The 15,829-nt window shown below is 38.7% G+C and overlaps 1 protein-coding gene across 20 annotated transcripts in view; it reads right to left on the bottom strand.

Annotated features, from left to right (window-relative positions):
* Positions 1-15,829, bottom strand: part of LOC126295205 (GRB10-interacting GYF protein 2) — a 169,072-nt gene that overhangs the window by 88,181 nt on the left and 65,062 nt on the right. For all 20 annotated transcript variants that reach the window (XM_049987532.1, XM_049987536.1, XM_049987521.1 and 17 more), the window contains 2 exons: positions 9,023-9,192; positions 4,926-5,086 (listed from right to left, as the gene is read on the bottom strand). In XM_049987532.1, coding sequence (XP_049843489.1) covers positions 4,926-5,086; positions 9,023-9,192 — 331 coding nt within the window. The remainder of the gene's footprint in view (positions 1-4,925; positions 5,087-9,022; positions 9,193-15,829) is intronic.

Raw genomic sequence — 15,829 nt, 5'->3', positions numbered from 1 at the left:
GTTGGTGGGAGGGAGGTATTGATTTTTATAGAGAAGTTCCAGTTGTTTTCAGGTCTCCTCCACCTTCCCTCATTCCTATTGCCTGTAAAGTATTTCTAATTTGTTTTCCCACATCATCTTAGTTCATGTCAAAAGTTATCACTATTAAACGATATATGGAACTGCACTCGAACCCGTGCACTTAGAATGATGAGACTTTCAACCATCGACATACCACTTGGCAATATTTTACTGTAACAAATTGTAAACACCACCATGACGTCTGCTTTGCTCAGCACGTAATGTAGCAAGCAATCTGGCATTTTATTGGTACACATTCAAAAAAATGACTAACTGAATGTGTTTTTCATGTGCACACATGCTTCACAAGATGAAATTTCATATTGTGGTGTCATGTTAATTGTCTTATTCCACAGTCACATTAGCTTTCATGCACCTTCTAATAGAAACTATTTGTCAATCACAAAATTCTCTCTAGCTCGGTCGGGTGCTGCATATTTTACCTCAGTGATAGAATATTTGTGACAAAACATAATAAACTACTCTAGTAACATTGCTCTCTTCAGACACTTCTTTAAGATGGAATAAAGAATGGGATGTTACATATGCTAGAATTGTACTTCACCTTAACAAACAGAACAGTTACATGTAAAGACAAACTCAGTTTGTGGGCAGTTTACAGGAATCAAGAAAAAACACATTGTGCATATACAAGACTAAGCTGACTAGTGCAAATTTCCCATATATTCTCACCCGCATACATACATCTAATGGCATACAGCAAGAAAAACATTTAGCTTTCAGAATATTTACACACAATTAATAACAGGGCACACTCATATGTACAGATCTATAATTTCTTTTGTTTGTTTACATCCTATTTTAATATCATTTCTAACATTACAAAAACATGCAGTAATGTCAAGTTACGGAGGGAACAAAAATTATTATGCAGTGAAAAATATTTAACATGAAAAATCAGTAAAAAGAAAAAATCTTAAATAGAAAACATTACGGCAGTACCAACAAAATGCTATGTAATTTCATACTTTTTTCTTTTAATTTGCAACAAAAATCATCAGGTCTAAAAAGATTTCACTTCGCAGATGAACGAATATGTACTTCCTGCAGTCACACCACTACCCAGATTTGCCGACTTTATCTCTCCCTCTTGTTAGACCAAATAATGTGCAGAATTGATGCTACTTTTGTTGCTTTATTAGCACTTGTCTTTGGTAGTGCCAATATCAAAAAGACTGAAGTCAGTTTTGAAATTCAGTGATGAATGTGTCAACAAGGTCAAATGAAGGTACCACTTTTTTCTTCTTTTTATCACACAATGACAAACTGGGATGGAAACCAACCAGTATTTCACTTAAAATGAAGATGGAGCTGCTTAACACAGTCAATAAAAACAGCGGTCAGCAACGGAAATATGTAAAGAGAGTGACACTCTCGATGACAATTAACAAAAGAGTTCAGCTAGAGAGAATATGTATGAGAACAGTTAAATACCAAGAAATAGACAATGTTAGAGAATGTGTTGCTTCTTTGGTTGAAACAGCTTGGTTTCAGAATACAGTTGCTGAAAAGAGCTTATGAATTTGCAAAATACAGGGAACTGAGATTTCTGTCTTTCCAAGCTGGCTGGAATGTTCAAGAAAACTAAAGGCATATTGTGAATAAATGTAGAGAAGCTAACGAAGTTTTCCTGAATGTGACTACAGACTTTTTGCTGTATGTGTTGCTTTCAATACTTTAATACTAATATGAGCTAAATATGTCTTCAATGTTGACGGAGCTGGCTTACTTTACCAATAAAACTTAGTCACTGGGTAATTGTGTCCCAAGGAAAACATGTCCAAGAAAAAAAGAATCACACACTACTGGTAAGATTAATTATGAATGTATCTGAAGAACTAATCTTATTTTTCATTAGTAAAAGCTTAATACCACTGTGTTTAAAAAAAATGTTAAGTACATTATCAGTCAAATACCGGGTGATCAAAAAGTCAGTATAAATTTGATAACTGAATAAATCACAGAATAATGTAGACAGAGAGGTACAAATTGACACACATGCTTGGAATGGCATGGGGTTTTATTAGAACAAAAAATTACAAACGTTCAAGAAATGTCTGATACATGGTGCTTCATCTGATCAGAATAGCAATAATTAGCATAACAAAGTAAGACAAAGCAAAGATGATGTTCTTTACAGGAAATGCTCAATATGTCCACCATCATTTCTCAACAATAGCTGTAGTCGAGGAATAATATTGTGAGCAGCACTGTAAAGCATGTCCGAAGTTATGTTGAGGCATTGGCATCGGATGTCGTCTTTCAGCATCCCTAGAGATGTCAGTCGATCACGATACACTTGCGACTTCAGGTAACCCCAAAGCCAATGATTGCACGGACTGAGGTCTGGGGACCTGGGAGGCTAAGCATGACGAAAGTGGTGGCTGAGCACACGATCATCACCAAACGAAATTTTTAACTATCTATCTACATTATTCCGTGGTTTATTAAGTTTTCAAATTTATACTGACTTTCTGATCACCCGGTACTTATTTTTGTCACTGTAGTAACTCGCTCCAACACACCACTGCCACACAATATAAACTATTTTACGCTGTTTGACACTGTGTCAGAATGAGTTATTGTAACATTGTTGATATTTGCAGCTTTTTAGTTTACTGTCTGCCACCGCCCACGTCCGACATCCTTTCGGATAGCCACGGCAACAACTCTGTTGTTACTTCAGTTATATTATCAAAATAAATAATAATAATTTCATCATTTGCAACTGAATGTTTCTTTTGTTTCTAACCAAATATATTTCATCTATTCATTCTAGGCATCAGCAGGTGGCTGTAATAAATAATTTCACTGCAAATATTTTATGAGATTACAGTCTCTCTCTCATTTTTCTCTTCTTTTCATGTATCTATAGGTTCTGAGTAGGTAAACATGCACACAGTACAGGCTTCCAATTGACCGTATGCTGCATTCATGCAATTCACCACATGCAACCTTACCTGATGCACATGGACTTGCTCTCTTGTACTGTGGTTGACTGAAGGATCATGGGGAATGGTAGAGCTGAGAGAGGAGCAGGAATGCTTACTGCTCAGAGAGCGTGTTTCACACAGTATGCCATAAATAAAAATGAAAAGATGCTGAGTCACAAAAAAGTGGACAAAAGGAAAATATTCTTACTAATTCGGAACTTACCATTAAAAATATAAACAGAAAGAGAATACATATTTTTTACTGCCTGACAAAAAAGTGAAGCACCCAGGAGACATGACAGAATATTAATGCAGCTTCCTACACATAATGCCACTGATGGACATGTACATGATTAGAGCTGCAATTCTCTGTGACCGAACCGCCATTAGAGAGGACAAGTGTTCGTGTTTGCAGGCCTAGTAGAGTATACAAGAGGCATTAATAGAGTCAGGTGCTGAATGGTCATTGTGGAAGACACAGATATGTCGTATACTCGTGTGAGACAGCATTTTTCAGAAACCGACAGTTTCAAAGAGGCCTCATTGTCAATTTCCATTCGATTAGCTGGTCAAATCATGTAACATCCAGATTTGTGAGGCATTCTGGTGCGACAGTGCCCTGTTCCAGGCTGCACGGGAACATAAAGGCAGGCATACTCGTATACAGGTTCCAGGCGACCATGTCTGATCACGAAACGAGGGAACCATCGTACTGTCCACGAAGCACATCATAATCTATTCACAAATAATGGAGTCCCTGGAACATTCTGTGACATCCCACACTGTCAGTTGGAACTAGTGGCATCTGGACTAGGGAATTACCATCCCATGTATAGTATGCAGTTAACACAACACAAATGGCTGCGTCTGGAGTCATGCCATGACTGGGAAGCGTCGATAGTGTTCAGCATACTGGATGATAATCGTCTTGAGTGTGGCACTGACCTCGAGAGAGATCCCATTTCTTAAAATGTTTTAGGGGGAGAGGGAGAGCGAGCACGTGCAGAGTTACTCCTTAGCTTGATTGTGTGGGGAGTCACCACATATGACTTCAGGTCACGACTAATAGTGGTTGGGGGAACTCTACTGCCACAACTGTAGGACACAGACATATTGTGTCATCAAGTGTCACCTATCATGTGACAATAACACTGTGCCACTTTTCAACAGGACAATGCTCATACGCATGTCACAAGAGACCATATGAATTGTCTTCGTGGAGTCGAGGCACTCCTGCGAGTAGCAAAATCCCCAGCTCTGTGCCATTATACAGGATATCAAGGATCAGTTAGAACATTTGTGGGCATCAAGAGGGGATGTAACGGTTATGTCACCCTTCCCAACCCAATCAGTAGATGCATCCAGGCCAGATGAGATGTAAACACCATACTGATAAGTGGGTGCACAGTGCAAAGTTCTTTATAAATTTGAGTCGATGTTGTAATCACTGAAATAACATCACATACTCTTCCCAACTGAAGTTTCATTTCCCACCCTTCTCCCCTTTACAGTGCTTCATATTTGTGCCCAGCAGTGCATTTACCATTAACTTTATTTATAATATGAATAGGTAAAATGTGTGGCTGGAAACAAAATTAACATTCAATTGCAAAAAACCACATTTTTTTAAAACTACACGATAAAAATATCTATTATTGATCAAAACAGCATTAAGAAAAACAAAATGCACCATTTTTATGAGAAACAACCTTATTTTAGCACAGTTATATGCTTTCCTACAAACACTTACACAAAGTTATTCTAGAAACTTATAGTTGGGAGTACAACTGCATAACTACATGATGCACTGATATTAAAGACATTTCACAACATGTCAAAAAGTCATGCACACGAGGCAATGGTTGCTGAAGTTTTAACCCAAAGAGCAATTCAAACAATGTGTCGACTCACCCCAGAAGCAGTTGTCTCTGCAGCATGGTGTACTGGTACTGATACTGTTGCATCAGCAGATTATGGCCGTGGCTATCCGAAAGGATGTCGGATGTGGGCGGTGGCGCCGCAGGCACCAGCGGTGGCACAGAAACGGAAGAGACGGGGGGGATTGCGTCTGCCTGGAATGTGAGACAGTACGATTAAAGTGGTGGGGCATGAGAAACCTGCGCTACTTGTGAGCTTGAGTGACCACTTGGATTTAAGATAAGAGTCTCTCCAGTACCTGAGATTCCTTTAATTCCAGGTTATCATTTCGTTCGGTTTAAAACAAAATTCAATAGTGGAAAACCCAGAATGGAATGTAATGATATTATGAAAAGGATAGTTGTTACTCACCATATAGTGGAGATGCAGAGTCACATCTCAGCTACATGGTGAGTAGCAACTATCCTTTTCATAATATTGTTCTGTTTCCATCATGCACTCATAATTAGAAAATACAATTGATAGATGTTATCACTACATTTCGCTGCATAGAAAACCCTGGCTAATAAGTATATCTGAAGTAGTTTACCACCATCAACATAAGTCTGGCAGTTCCACTTTACAGGAAAGTACTTCAAATTATCAGAAACTAATTAAATAAATTTACCAGCGTTTGCAATATTATTGCATGGGAGTAATAGTGTCATGCATTTTTCTAAATTTCTAACCAGCAATGCTTTTTGTAATCCCAATTCTATTTGGCCCCCGATTGGTTGGTCGATTTGCGGGAGAAGACCAAGCACCAAGGTCATCGGTCCCATCAGATTAGGGAAGGATGGGGAAGGAAGTAGACTGTGCCCTTTCAAAGGAACCGTCTCTGCATTTGCCTGAAGCGATTTAGGGTAATCACGGAAAACCTAAATCAGGATGGCTGGACGTGGGTTTGAACAGTTGTCCTCTTGAATGTGAGTCCAGTGTATTTGCTCTTCGAGTACATCAAAAACAATCAAACCCAACCTAGACATTATTAAAAGCATTATGAAGTTTTTGAAATAACTGTTTCTTCCTATGACAGTTTTTATAAGAAGATCCCTATCACAAAATTGCCAGTTCGTGGCTTGAAAGTTTACACGCAAGGCATGTCAGGTGAGTTCTCAGTGCTAACTCACGTCCCAACTATGCACATTCTGTACGCTAAACTCTGCACACTGTCAACTGCAAAACTTAGTAATATTAGTGTTTATATACTTTTGAGTGATTTCAGTAAATAAAATTAATGAATACCTGAACTGAACTGTGATGTGATTAGAAAGAGCATGGAATGTTACAGTCATCGAAACAAGTGATTGTAGGACATAATGGTTCACATTATGGACTGAATTAATGGAGTATTGTTTTGTATTAAAAAACACTGCTGATTGCAAACTTTGCCTTTTTCATGTGAATGTGAACTTGAGCCACGATTAACATCACCACTGGACTGTTTTCAAATATTGGAGTTGCTGATCTGGATCAGTGCATTAATAAATTTTCGTAGTACCAGTACATAGACTGGTCATTGTCACTGATAACTGAACTTTGGAAGGAATAAAAGTGTGTGTTACTGCAATTCAAATTCTGGTGTCCTTTATTTCTATACTCATTTAGACTTCTAGCTTCAAGATGACTAGAGGTTTACAATACCAAGGAGACACCGTGTAAACCAGATCAGTATGTGACAAGCCAAAAGTTCATGTAAAACATTAGTATGTCACAAGTCAAAAAGTTTTAATCACCTTTAAAAAATTAAAGTTGTATAATTAAGTTTATGTTCGCTTGCAAGTCATGCCACACATTGAAATCCCCACACCACATTACTGTAGCACACTACTAGAGGCTCCAAAACAAAATGGCACAGCCTGTAGATAGATTTGCATATTGTGCAGTAATGCATTTTTGGCAGCAGCTACAACATCCAGATGACAAAGTTGCAACATTTCTGCCCCTGCAGAAAATAAATTACCGCACAGTAATCTGTTTGATTAATGGAATGCACCACTTTGCTTTGACTCCTGTAACAGGATGCTTAAACTGGTAAGAAGGCATTTCAGTGTGGAACAGGACTGCAGATGTATACCTGCAAACTAACAAAAAATCAGTTATGTAACTTTATTTTTGGGGGTTGGCCATAACAGTGACAGCATCCTTCATATTTGATACCATCTGTTTAATTTGTTCTGTGCGGCTTTCAGATCCAGTTTGAACACCTACAGAAACTCTTCAACTTACTATACTCTTTTCCAAGTGTTTCCCTCCACCAGTCAAACTTCTTGATATGCCACCTACAGCTAACTTCGTATAATAACACTTACATCAAAAAAATTCATTTATTTGTTACATATACTCTTACGTCAGTCTTGCCTTATAGTTTTCATCCCCTGACATTCCCATCTATCTCTAGCGAAGTTATACTCTCATGTCTTAAAACACACGCTATCAGCCCTGTTGTTTCCTCAAGTCACTAGTTTCCACATTTTCCTTTCCTAATTGATTCTACAGAGAATCTCCCCAATTATTATCCTGTCAGTTCATCTAATGGTCAACACTATCTTTTTACAAAATTTCTACCGCAAAAATTTCCCTCCGACTGCAATAATATTTTGCTGATGCCGAACTACATACACAGAAATGTTAATTGTAATAAAATAAGATAAATCAGAGCTTGCATGGAAAGACTGAAGTGTGCGCGTTTCCTGTGCACTGTTTGAGACTGGATTGGTAGACAACTAGTCGAAAAGTGATTCGAATAGTTCTCTGCCACATCCTTAAGTGCCAACTGCATAGCAGATGTAACAAATGTATCTCAAACACGTCGACCCTTTTCCATTTTTCCCACTGTCCAAGATTCATTTCAATACCACACTGTGCTCCAAACACACATTCTCAGAAATTTCTTTCTCCAAGTATGGCCTATGACACTAGATAGCTTCTTTTCGTAAGGAATGCATCTTTATCTGTCCTAGACTACTACTTACACCATCTTTTCTTCATCTGTCATGTTATTTTGCTTCCATGGTAACAGACATACTTCAATTATTCAATTTTTATGTTAATCTACCGATAATATCACTTCTGCTATACCTCATTACTTTCATCTTTCTATGTTTCCTTTCAGTACACATTTTGTGCTCATTAGTCTGTTCATTCCAATCAAGAAGTCCTGTAATTCTTCTTCAATTACACTGAGGATTGAAATGCCATCAGCAAATGTTAAAATGGATTAGGTATACGTTTTGCTTGATATGTCTATGGTGCAGACTTCCTTACAGACTTACCACACACATAAGGGCACATGCAATCCCCCTCCCACATAAGGGCACATGCAATTTGATTTGATTACATCTTTTATTTCAGCAATCTAAAAAGGAAACCGACTATACTAGGTGAGAAAGTCCATTCACAAAATGAATAAAATGACGAGTTAATCCTTACTTACAACTACACTAAAACCACCTCCTACATTACTGTGTCACTCTTAGCAAATTCCTCCCTGTATCATCGACAGCAATTTGTCAGAACAAGCCACGTCCATTCATGAAGTTCCAAAATTTCTTCATGTCTTCGGGCTGAAATTAATTCATTAATAGGGAATTTATCTCACTGCCAACTCCCCAGCCAGGTTGGGATACACCAACACCTGGCTTTCCGGTGTCATCATCAGTCTGTCCCATTCTAAAGGTTACAGACACTGCCAGCAAAAGAGCTCCAAAAACAACCACTGTATGAACATAAATTCAGATAAAATATCCTTGTGGAAACAAGTGTCATAATATGAAACAATTCAGAACAGTAACAGCATAATTCTGTGATCGCTACGTAGTACAATAAACAATTGCTTAACAAATAATAACCTTGAGCTATCAGAAATTTTTAGTTCTAATAAATGACTTTATCCTTCCAGTTTCACGCATTACTGCTGTCTAGTGTGCAAGTGAAGATTCACCCCACGAATATCCCAGGTGCATCGAGTAACTGGTCGATGAGAACTAGTCTGGCAGATCCAAACACACACTCTTGGGGCACTGCTACACAGGTATACACCTTAGGCACACTGTATTAGGAGCTTAAGGTATGTAGTGAGAAATGAATACCTTAATAGGAGGCACAGGTGGTCCACCAGGCGTGAAAGGCAGCCTCCCCCACAGCTTAATGATGTCACCTAGAGACGAGTAGCGCTCGTCACACGCTCGCCGCACCAACAGCGTCAGGTTGAAGTATCCCGAACGGAACCAGTCCAGCATCTCACTCGATGAGAATGGTCCTACAGACAATTTGGGCAACTTTGATAGTATTTCATCCTTTGATGAAATGTATGACATTACATTTGACAGAGTACCGATACAAAATTAAATACGCCAGCAGCCAGACACAATATGCCAAAAGCACTGGATAGTTTATGTAATTTATATCAAGTCACATGCTATTACCAACTGAAGTTTAAAAATATTAATCATCTGCTATATTAAAAATTGTAATCCAGTGCATTTTCATTCTGACGTGATGCACTAAATACATGGGGCATTCAATAATTTAAGAGACAAATTAACGCAAAAATAAAACCTGTTGTAGTAGTAGTTTTGTAGTTTCATGACTTAAGTTTGGCACCACTTGGGTGTGCTGAGACCAGATGGTACATAAAAACTTTTTTTTTTTTTTTTTACACACCTCGACACTGCATTTAATGTCAGTGTATCCGCTTAAAGTTTTCACTTTAGTCTAACGAAATTCAATGATCAGTTTACTTTCTCAAAGAGAAAATCCTGCTAAAATCTTTTTTTAATTGATTTTATAGTGTGATGAAAGGTGTACAAACCATGGAAATTCTTATATTTGGGTAAAATAGTTCAAAGCTGGTTGAACCTCAATGATTGGCAAGCAATGTCCTGCCCAGCCCTTCATGTGAAACCCGTATTGACAACAGTATTCGTAAAGACTGACTATTACTTTAAAAATTTTTAATGTGTGGTAAAACTTGGTTCATTATTGTACACCAGACTCCAAAAGACAGAGCATGGAATAGAAACACACCAGCTCACCTGTGAAAGAAATTGAGAGCTCAAGCATCAACAGGAAAAGCCATATTGACTGTCTTTTGGGATGCCCAAGGTACCTGCTTTTGTAATCACTTGGAAGATCAGTGTACAATAATAGTGCCCACTACTCAGACATGCTAATAGACAAAGTGAAATCATCAGTAAGAAAATAATGTTGCAGGTCTCAAAGAAAAGGCACAATATCGTTTGTGACAATGCTATCGCCCCCTCACCACTCAGCTGACCCAAACACAATTGAAAAAATAGGTTGGGAGATACAACCTCATCCTCTCTACAGTCCAGATCTGCATCTGTCAGATTTTAATTTGTTTGGTCTACATGATAAACAGACCAGCAACAGTGACAAGGCCAAAGAGTTTGTACGGAAGTGGAGCAAACACAAGACAAAAACGGGAGAGGGGAGAGGGCTATGCTGTTGCTAGTCTCCACACATAGCCTGTTGCTAGTCTCCACACATAGCAGAGCTGCCAAGACATTACCCAAGGACACCCCTTCAATGTCAACGTGCATGCTCTGGTGAAAACACTGTATGTCCCAGGCAGCGAGGCCTTTCGTAGGGGCTAAACTGACCGCAACACAACCTGCCACCTGTCCGATACTGTGATTGCGTGCGCCAGACACCGCATGTTGATATTCACCAAAGATTGCCGATACAGCATCAGCACATTGCGAGACAGAGTACTGGCTAGGTTGCAGACACAGAGAAGAATACATGACTAAGAATAATAAATTGTTGTTGTGATAATGTACCATTAGTGCTCAGCATACCAATAGCACTCCACAACCTGTCATCCTGACATAGTAGGGGTCTCAACCCAAGCTCCTACACTACTATCTTCCAAGGCTGCAGTCATTTTCACAAAACTGCATGCGACGTCTCCGGTTCGACGAACACTTATGTAGAGCGCACGCAATATTACTTGGCCCCCAGTAGCGCTGAATGTGCGGTAGGAGAGGGGCATCGGAAGTGGACGGGGCTTCCTTGCTAACAGGGCAGCAAAGTAGAGTAGGTGTAGTTATACAGCATAAGCCTATGCACAAATCTACACCTTGCAGAACTTGTAAGCTATAGTTTATAAGTCAGCAAATTAACAGGTTATATCGGCTTGTAGCACCATTCTACTTCAGTACCACACTAACTTAACTGCAACTGAATCTACAAACAATCTACTATTAATCAAACAACTGAGGATATGTGAAGGTCAATAACTTATGGAAAGCTCTAGCTTGGTATAAAAATAACAGAATGATTCCTTCATTTATCATGTTACTTAACCCATACTAATTCCCATTTCACTAGCTATCAACAGTCCTTCCAAGAGTAAATTATTTCATTGAAAAAAAAAAAAAAAAATCTGTAGCCACTCATATATTGTAGAAGAAAGTTTTGCACATTAGCTATGTAGCAAAATACTCTCTGGTTTGCATGCTATCATTTGCCAAAAATTCCTTAACAAGATCTGAAGGATATATCCATATTTGAGTTCCATTCTCACTTCCACAGATGCCTGGAAGAGAGTGCACTACATAGAATCTTTTTTCTCGAGACAGACAACAGATGTAGGTCTTGTCCCAACTTTAAACAAAAATATAAGATATAAGCTCCATTTCATATGCAGCAAAATGTGGACTAACACACATCAAATGCAAATTCATAGTGATTCCTATTTTTCATTGTAAGGTATTTGAACCCTACACACAAACACACACACACACACACACACACACACACACACACACACACACACACACACACACACACTACTAAATATAGAAATATCTTTATAACTATGACGTAACGAAATGATATGCAGTTCATCATGAAGCTAATGAATGATGTTGTGAAATGTGTGAGGATCAATTTTTTTTTTACTGAATAGTTTCTTTAAGATTGTTTGAGAAACTTTGCAGTGCAACCAGAATGCGCATGCCTCTGTTCTAGCAGTGTTGCCGAGGCGAGCAGGCTTCACAATGGACAAAGCTAACAGCCGTGTGGGCTATAAGCAATTGAGGTCGACACCCTTTGGAACAGAGGGATGGACTCAGCCAGCATCGAGAACGAGAATGTCTTTCTGCAAACTGACCAAGTAATCCTGTTCAAGCTCTTCTCAGACACACATTGACAGGCCCACTAAATTGGCAGATCTTAAACCGACTGAATATATCTGCAACTACTTGGAACAGTTAGTGAAACATAGAAATCACCACCACCACCACCACCACCACCACCACCACCACCACATGATGGAATATGCATAGGATCTTATCATCAATGAGTGGCTACAGCTTTATACGACATACCTGAAGAAACTTGTTGGCAGTTCCTCATCGATGTGAGGTCATTATTAAGGCCTGAGGTGGTGTTACAAGGTATTACAGGGTGTATACGTGGACAAGGAAAACAAATTCCCGGATTTTTCCCAGTTAAAAATACACTTTTTCCGTGCTTAAGTGAAAGTATACTCTTCCTTGGCACAGTAAAACTCATCAATCCTTTGAGTGTTTATGGTTTTATATGCCAGAGTAGAACCTCCCGGCACTTTAGAAAACGAAACTCAGGGGGGAAAACACGCTTTGAAAGACCTTTGATGTGCAGCATCATGTACACTGCATATTTTGGTATTACGAAGGTATAAATTTGAATTCCACCTAACACCGCATGTTAGTTTCCGAAACTTTGAAATCGAGATTGCGAAGCACTTTTGTAAGAGTGTCAAACGCTTTGTGATTTAAGAAATTCATTGTACATTCTCGCACATAGTTCATCTTGTGTAAAAGGAAATCTGCTTTGAATGTAATGCTTTTCAAACCACCATTCGCAATATTTTCCCGCAACCTGTTAGAAACAGGTTCGTTTCAGCAGTTGCAAGAGAGTGCCAGATAACAAGCAGCTACAATGACGCAAGTAGCCCATATGTTCGTATGTCATAAAAGAAACAAGACATCAGACGGTACTTCAAGAGTGTCGGAATTTCGGGAACCATACTAAAACGCAGTATTCGGCTTAAAATGCACATTCGTATGAGTACCGGTACTCATGTTTGGTTCTTTATTATGGCATAATGCTATACGGGCACTTAAAATTCAGCGAAAAGTTGAAACTAGCCAACAGTGTGAAATTAAACACTTCGTTTCAAATAAATTGACTGCCTCAGAAGAAAAGATTAATTTTAAGCCAAATCTATTTAGCAAACCGACAAAAATAACTTCACTGTTCTGTAAGGCGATTAATTCTTGACTGTCAGAAAGGTGGAATTAAAATCTGGAACTAATAACATATGTTAACCTTCCGTAATTATGCGAACGTATTTTAATTCATTTGATAGCTCCCAGCCACAAAAATCCGTTTGTTTATCATTTAACGTGAGAGTAATAAACGAAGAGGAAACAAAATCACAGGTCACGTGGATACTCCCCACCTCAACTCAGACCGCTCTGTGCATCAGCCCCGATTTACTATATTTCCGAACCAGGGCAATATTAAGTAGTGGCACCCAGCCACACCTCTGTAACCAGAAGCGGGAGAAAGTATTACTCATACGCGACTCAACTGCGCATGCTCATGAGCCCGCCCGCAACAGCTAAAACTAATCTAATTTAAACAGTTGTCTCGTCACGCTCATTGGAGGCATTTGTTGTTATAAAGCATTGCATAGTGTTCCTAAAGCCTTTGGCACACTTTGTTGTTGGCAGACACTTGTACAAGCACTGTGTTTTGTTGTTCTATACGGCGCATTTCCTTTGCGACTCAAGTTGTATTTTAGTTTGTTTTTTTTCTCTCTCTCGTTCGTGTTTTGTTGCTGCAGTATTATTCTGCAGTAGCGGGATACAGTAATATCCCTTGTTAGAGTATTGGTTCTTACCAGTCAAAATCACAAAAATTTGACTGAAAACTAAAACAATGAAAAATTTCTGGAATTCTAGACAATTCCCGGATTTTTCCCAGTTTTCTCCCGAATGAAAAAATTCCCGGGTTTTTCCCGGATCTCCCGGGTTGTATACACCCTGGTATTAGCATGATGCATCCTGGAGACGTGCAATGTTACACTGCACTTATGTGAAGTACTGCAGTGTTGTCCACAACTCTTGGATACTACTTACTAACTTCAATTTTTTTGTCACAAACTAATTCATCTACACTGCTTCTATAGTAGAAAGGCAATGCTGAAAGCAAAAGCTTGTATTTCTCCAGCAGCACGGCTCACCTAACATACCTAAGAAGAAAGAGTATGAGGCTATTTAGTGCTGCTACAAAAAACAGACTGATAAAAATCTTCAGCTAGTATAAGCACTAGAGGAAATTCTGTATAAACGCTAGCCAATCGTGCACAAGTAATGTAAGATTATCAAATAGCACTCTGCAAAAGAACCTGAAACAGACACTTTCAGTCAGTATGTCAAGAACAAAGTCTGCACGATTACATAATCCCAGAAGCAATCGACACATTAATACGCACAAAACATATTTGTATACAAACCACACATAGGAACAAGTCCTAGACTAGAATGTTCCACTGCATTGTAAAATTATATGTCTGCTTGTGTATGGATGCATATGTGCGCGCGTGCGCGAGTATATACTTATCCTTTTTCCCCCCTAAGGTAAATCTTTCCGCTCTTTCGTCTTTCCCTCTCCTTCCCTCTTTCCTGGAGAAGCAACCGTTGGTTGTGAAAGCTAGAAATTTTGTGTGTGTGTTTGTGTGTTATTTTATTGTGCCTGTCTACTGGCACTTTCCCCACTTGGTAAGTCTTGGAATCTTTGTTTTAATATATATATTAAAAACAAAGATTCCAAGACTTACCAAGCGGGAAAGTGCCGGTAGACAGGCACAATAAATAAAACACACAAACACACACACAGAATTTCTAGCTTTCGCAACTGACGGCTGCTTCTTCAGGAAAGAGGGAAGGAGAGGGAAAGAGGGAAGGATGTGGTTTTTAAGGGAGAGGGTAAGAAGTTATTCCAATCCCGGGAGCGGAAAGACTTACCTTAAAACCTCTATATAACGTTTTTCAAGGGACCACAAATTCTGAACACTGTATAGAGGAAAACACTATAAAGAGGAAGGCTTCCAAATAATAATTATAGGGCATTACTGAAGATCAGGATACCACTAATCAGCTTTGACAAATGGTGCCATAGATGACGTTTTAAATTTTCACAATATATGATATTCATTGCAAATGATCAATGTATCAAGTGATTATTTTTTTTTTTTTTTTTTAATTAAAACATGGGGCTCGGTAGGTGGATGGGTGATAGTAAATGGATCAGTTTTTACAGTAAAAAGTTATAACAGATTCTTAAGATTGACATCATTCTCAAAAGATGACAGGTGGTATCCCATTCTTCAGTTGACCCAATTATAGAATATGAGCCAAATTTTGTTTATATTTACTGAACATATTACATAAAAACACAGTAAATGGGACAGATTAAAAAAAATTACTTCAATAATTAAATTATGAAATGGAACTTAAATTTGCACAAATCTCTAGGAACCTAAGCAATCTGAAAATAACATACTTATGATTTTTTAAAATATTCAAGCAGGCTTGCTTGTTTTCTGTTTCTCCTAGACTCTATGGCAATCATTTCTTGCTCCAAATGAGCAAGTTGAACTACTGTTCTGGCCTCAAGTCTATGGGCCATCATGTACCTCCTGAATGTTTCAAAGGCTTCAGCTGCATTAGTATATGAGGGCACAGGATCAGCTTCCTTGTCACTGTCACTTTCACTATTACTCTCCAAGCTTCTCTCTGCAGTCAGCTCCTCAATACTTTGTACTCCTGTGGTTGCCACGTTGTCATCCACAGCCACAAAGTCCTCAAAAGTGACAGAAT

Source organism: Schistocerca gregaria, chromosome 11 (assembly GCF_023897955.1).
Source record: "Schistocerca gregaria isolate iqSchGreg1 chromosome 11, iqSchGreg1.2, whole genome shotgun sequence".
Classification (NCBI taxonomy): Eukaryota; Metazoa; Arthropoda; class Insecta; order Orthoptera; family Acrididae; genus Schistocerca; species Schistocerca gregaria.
This window is presented reverse-complemented; position numbering and strand designations above follow the sequence as displayed.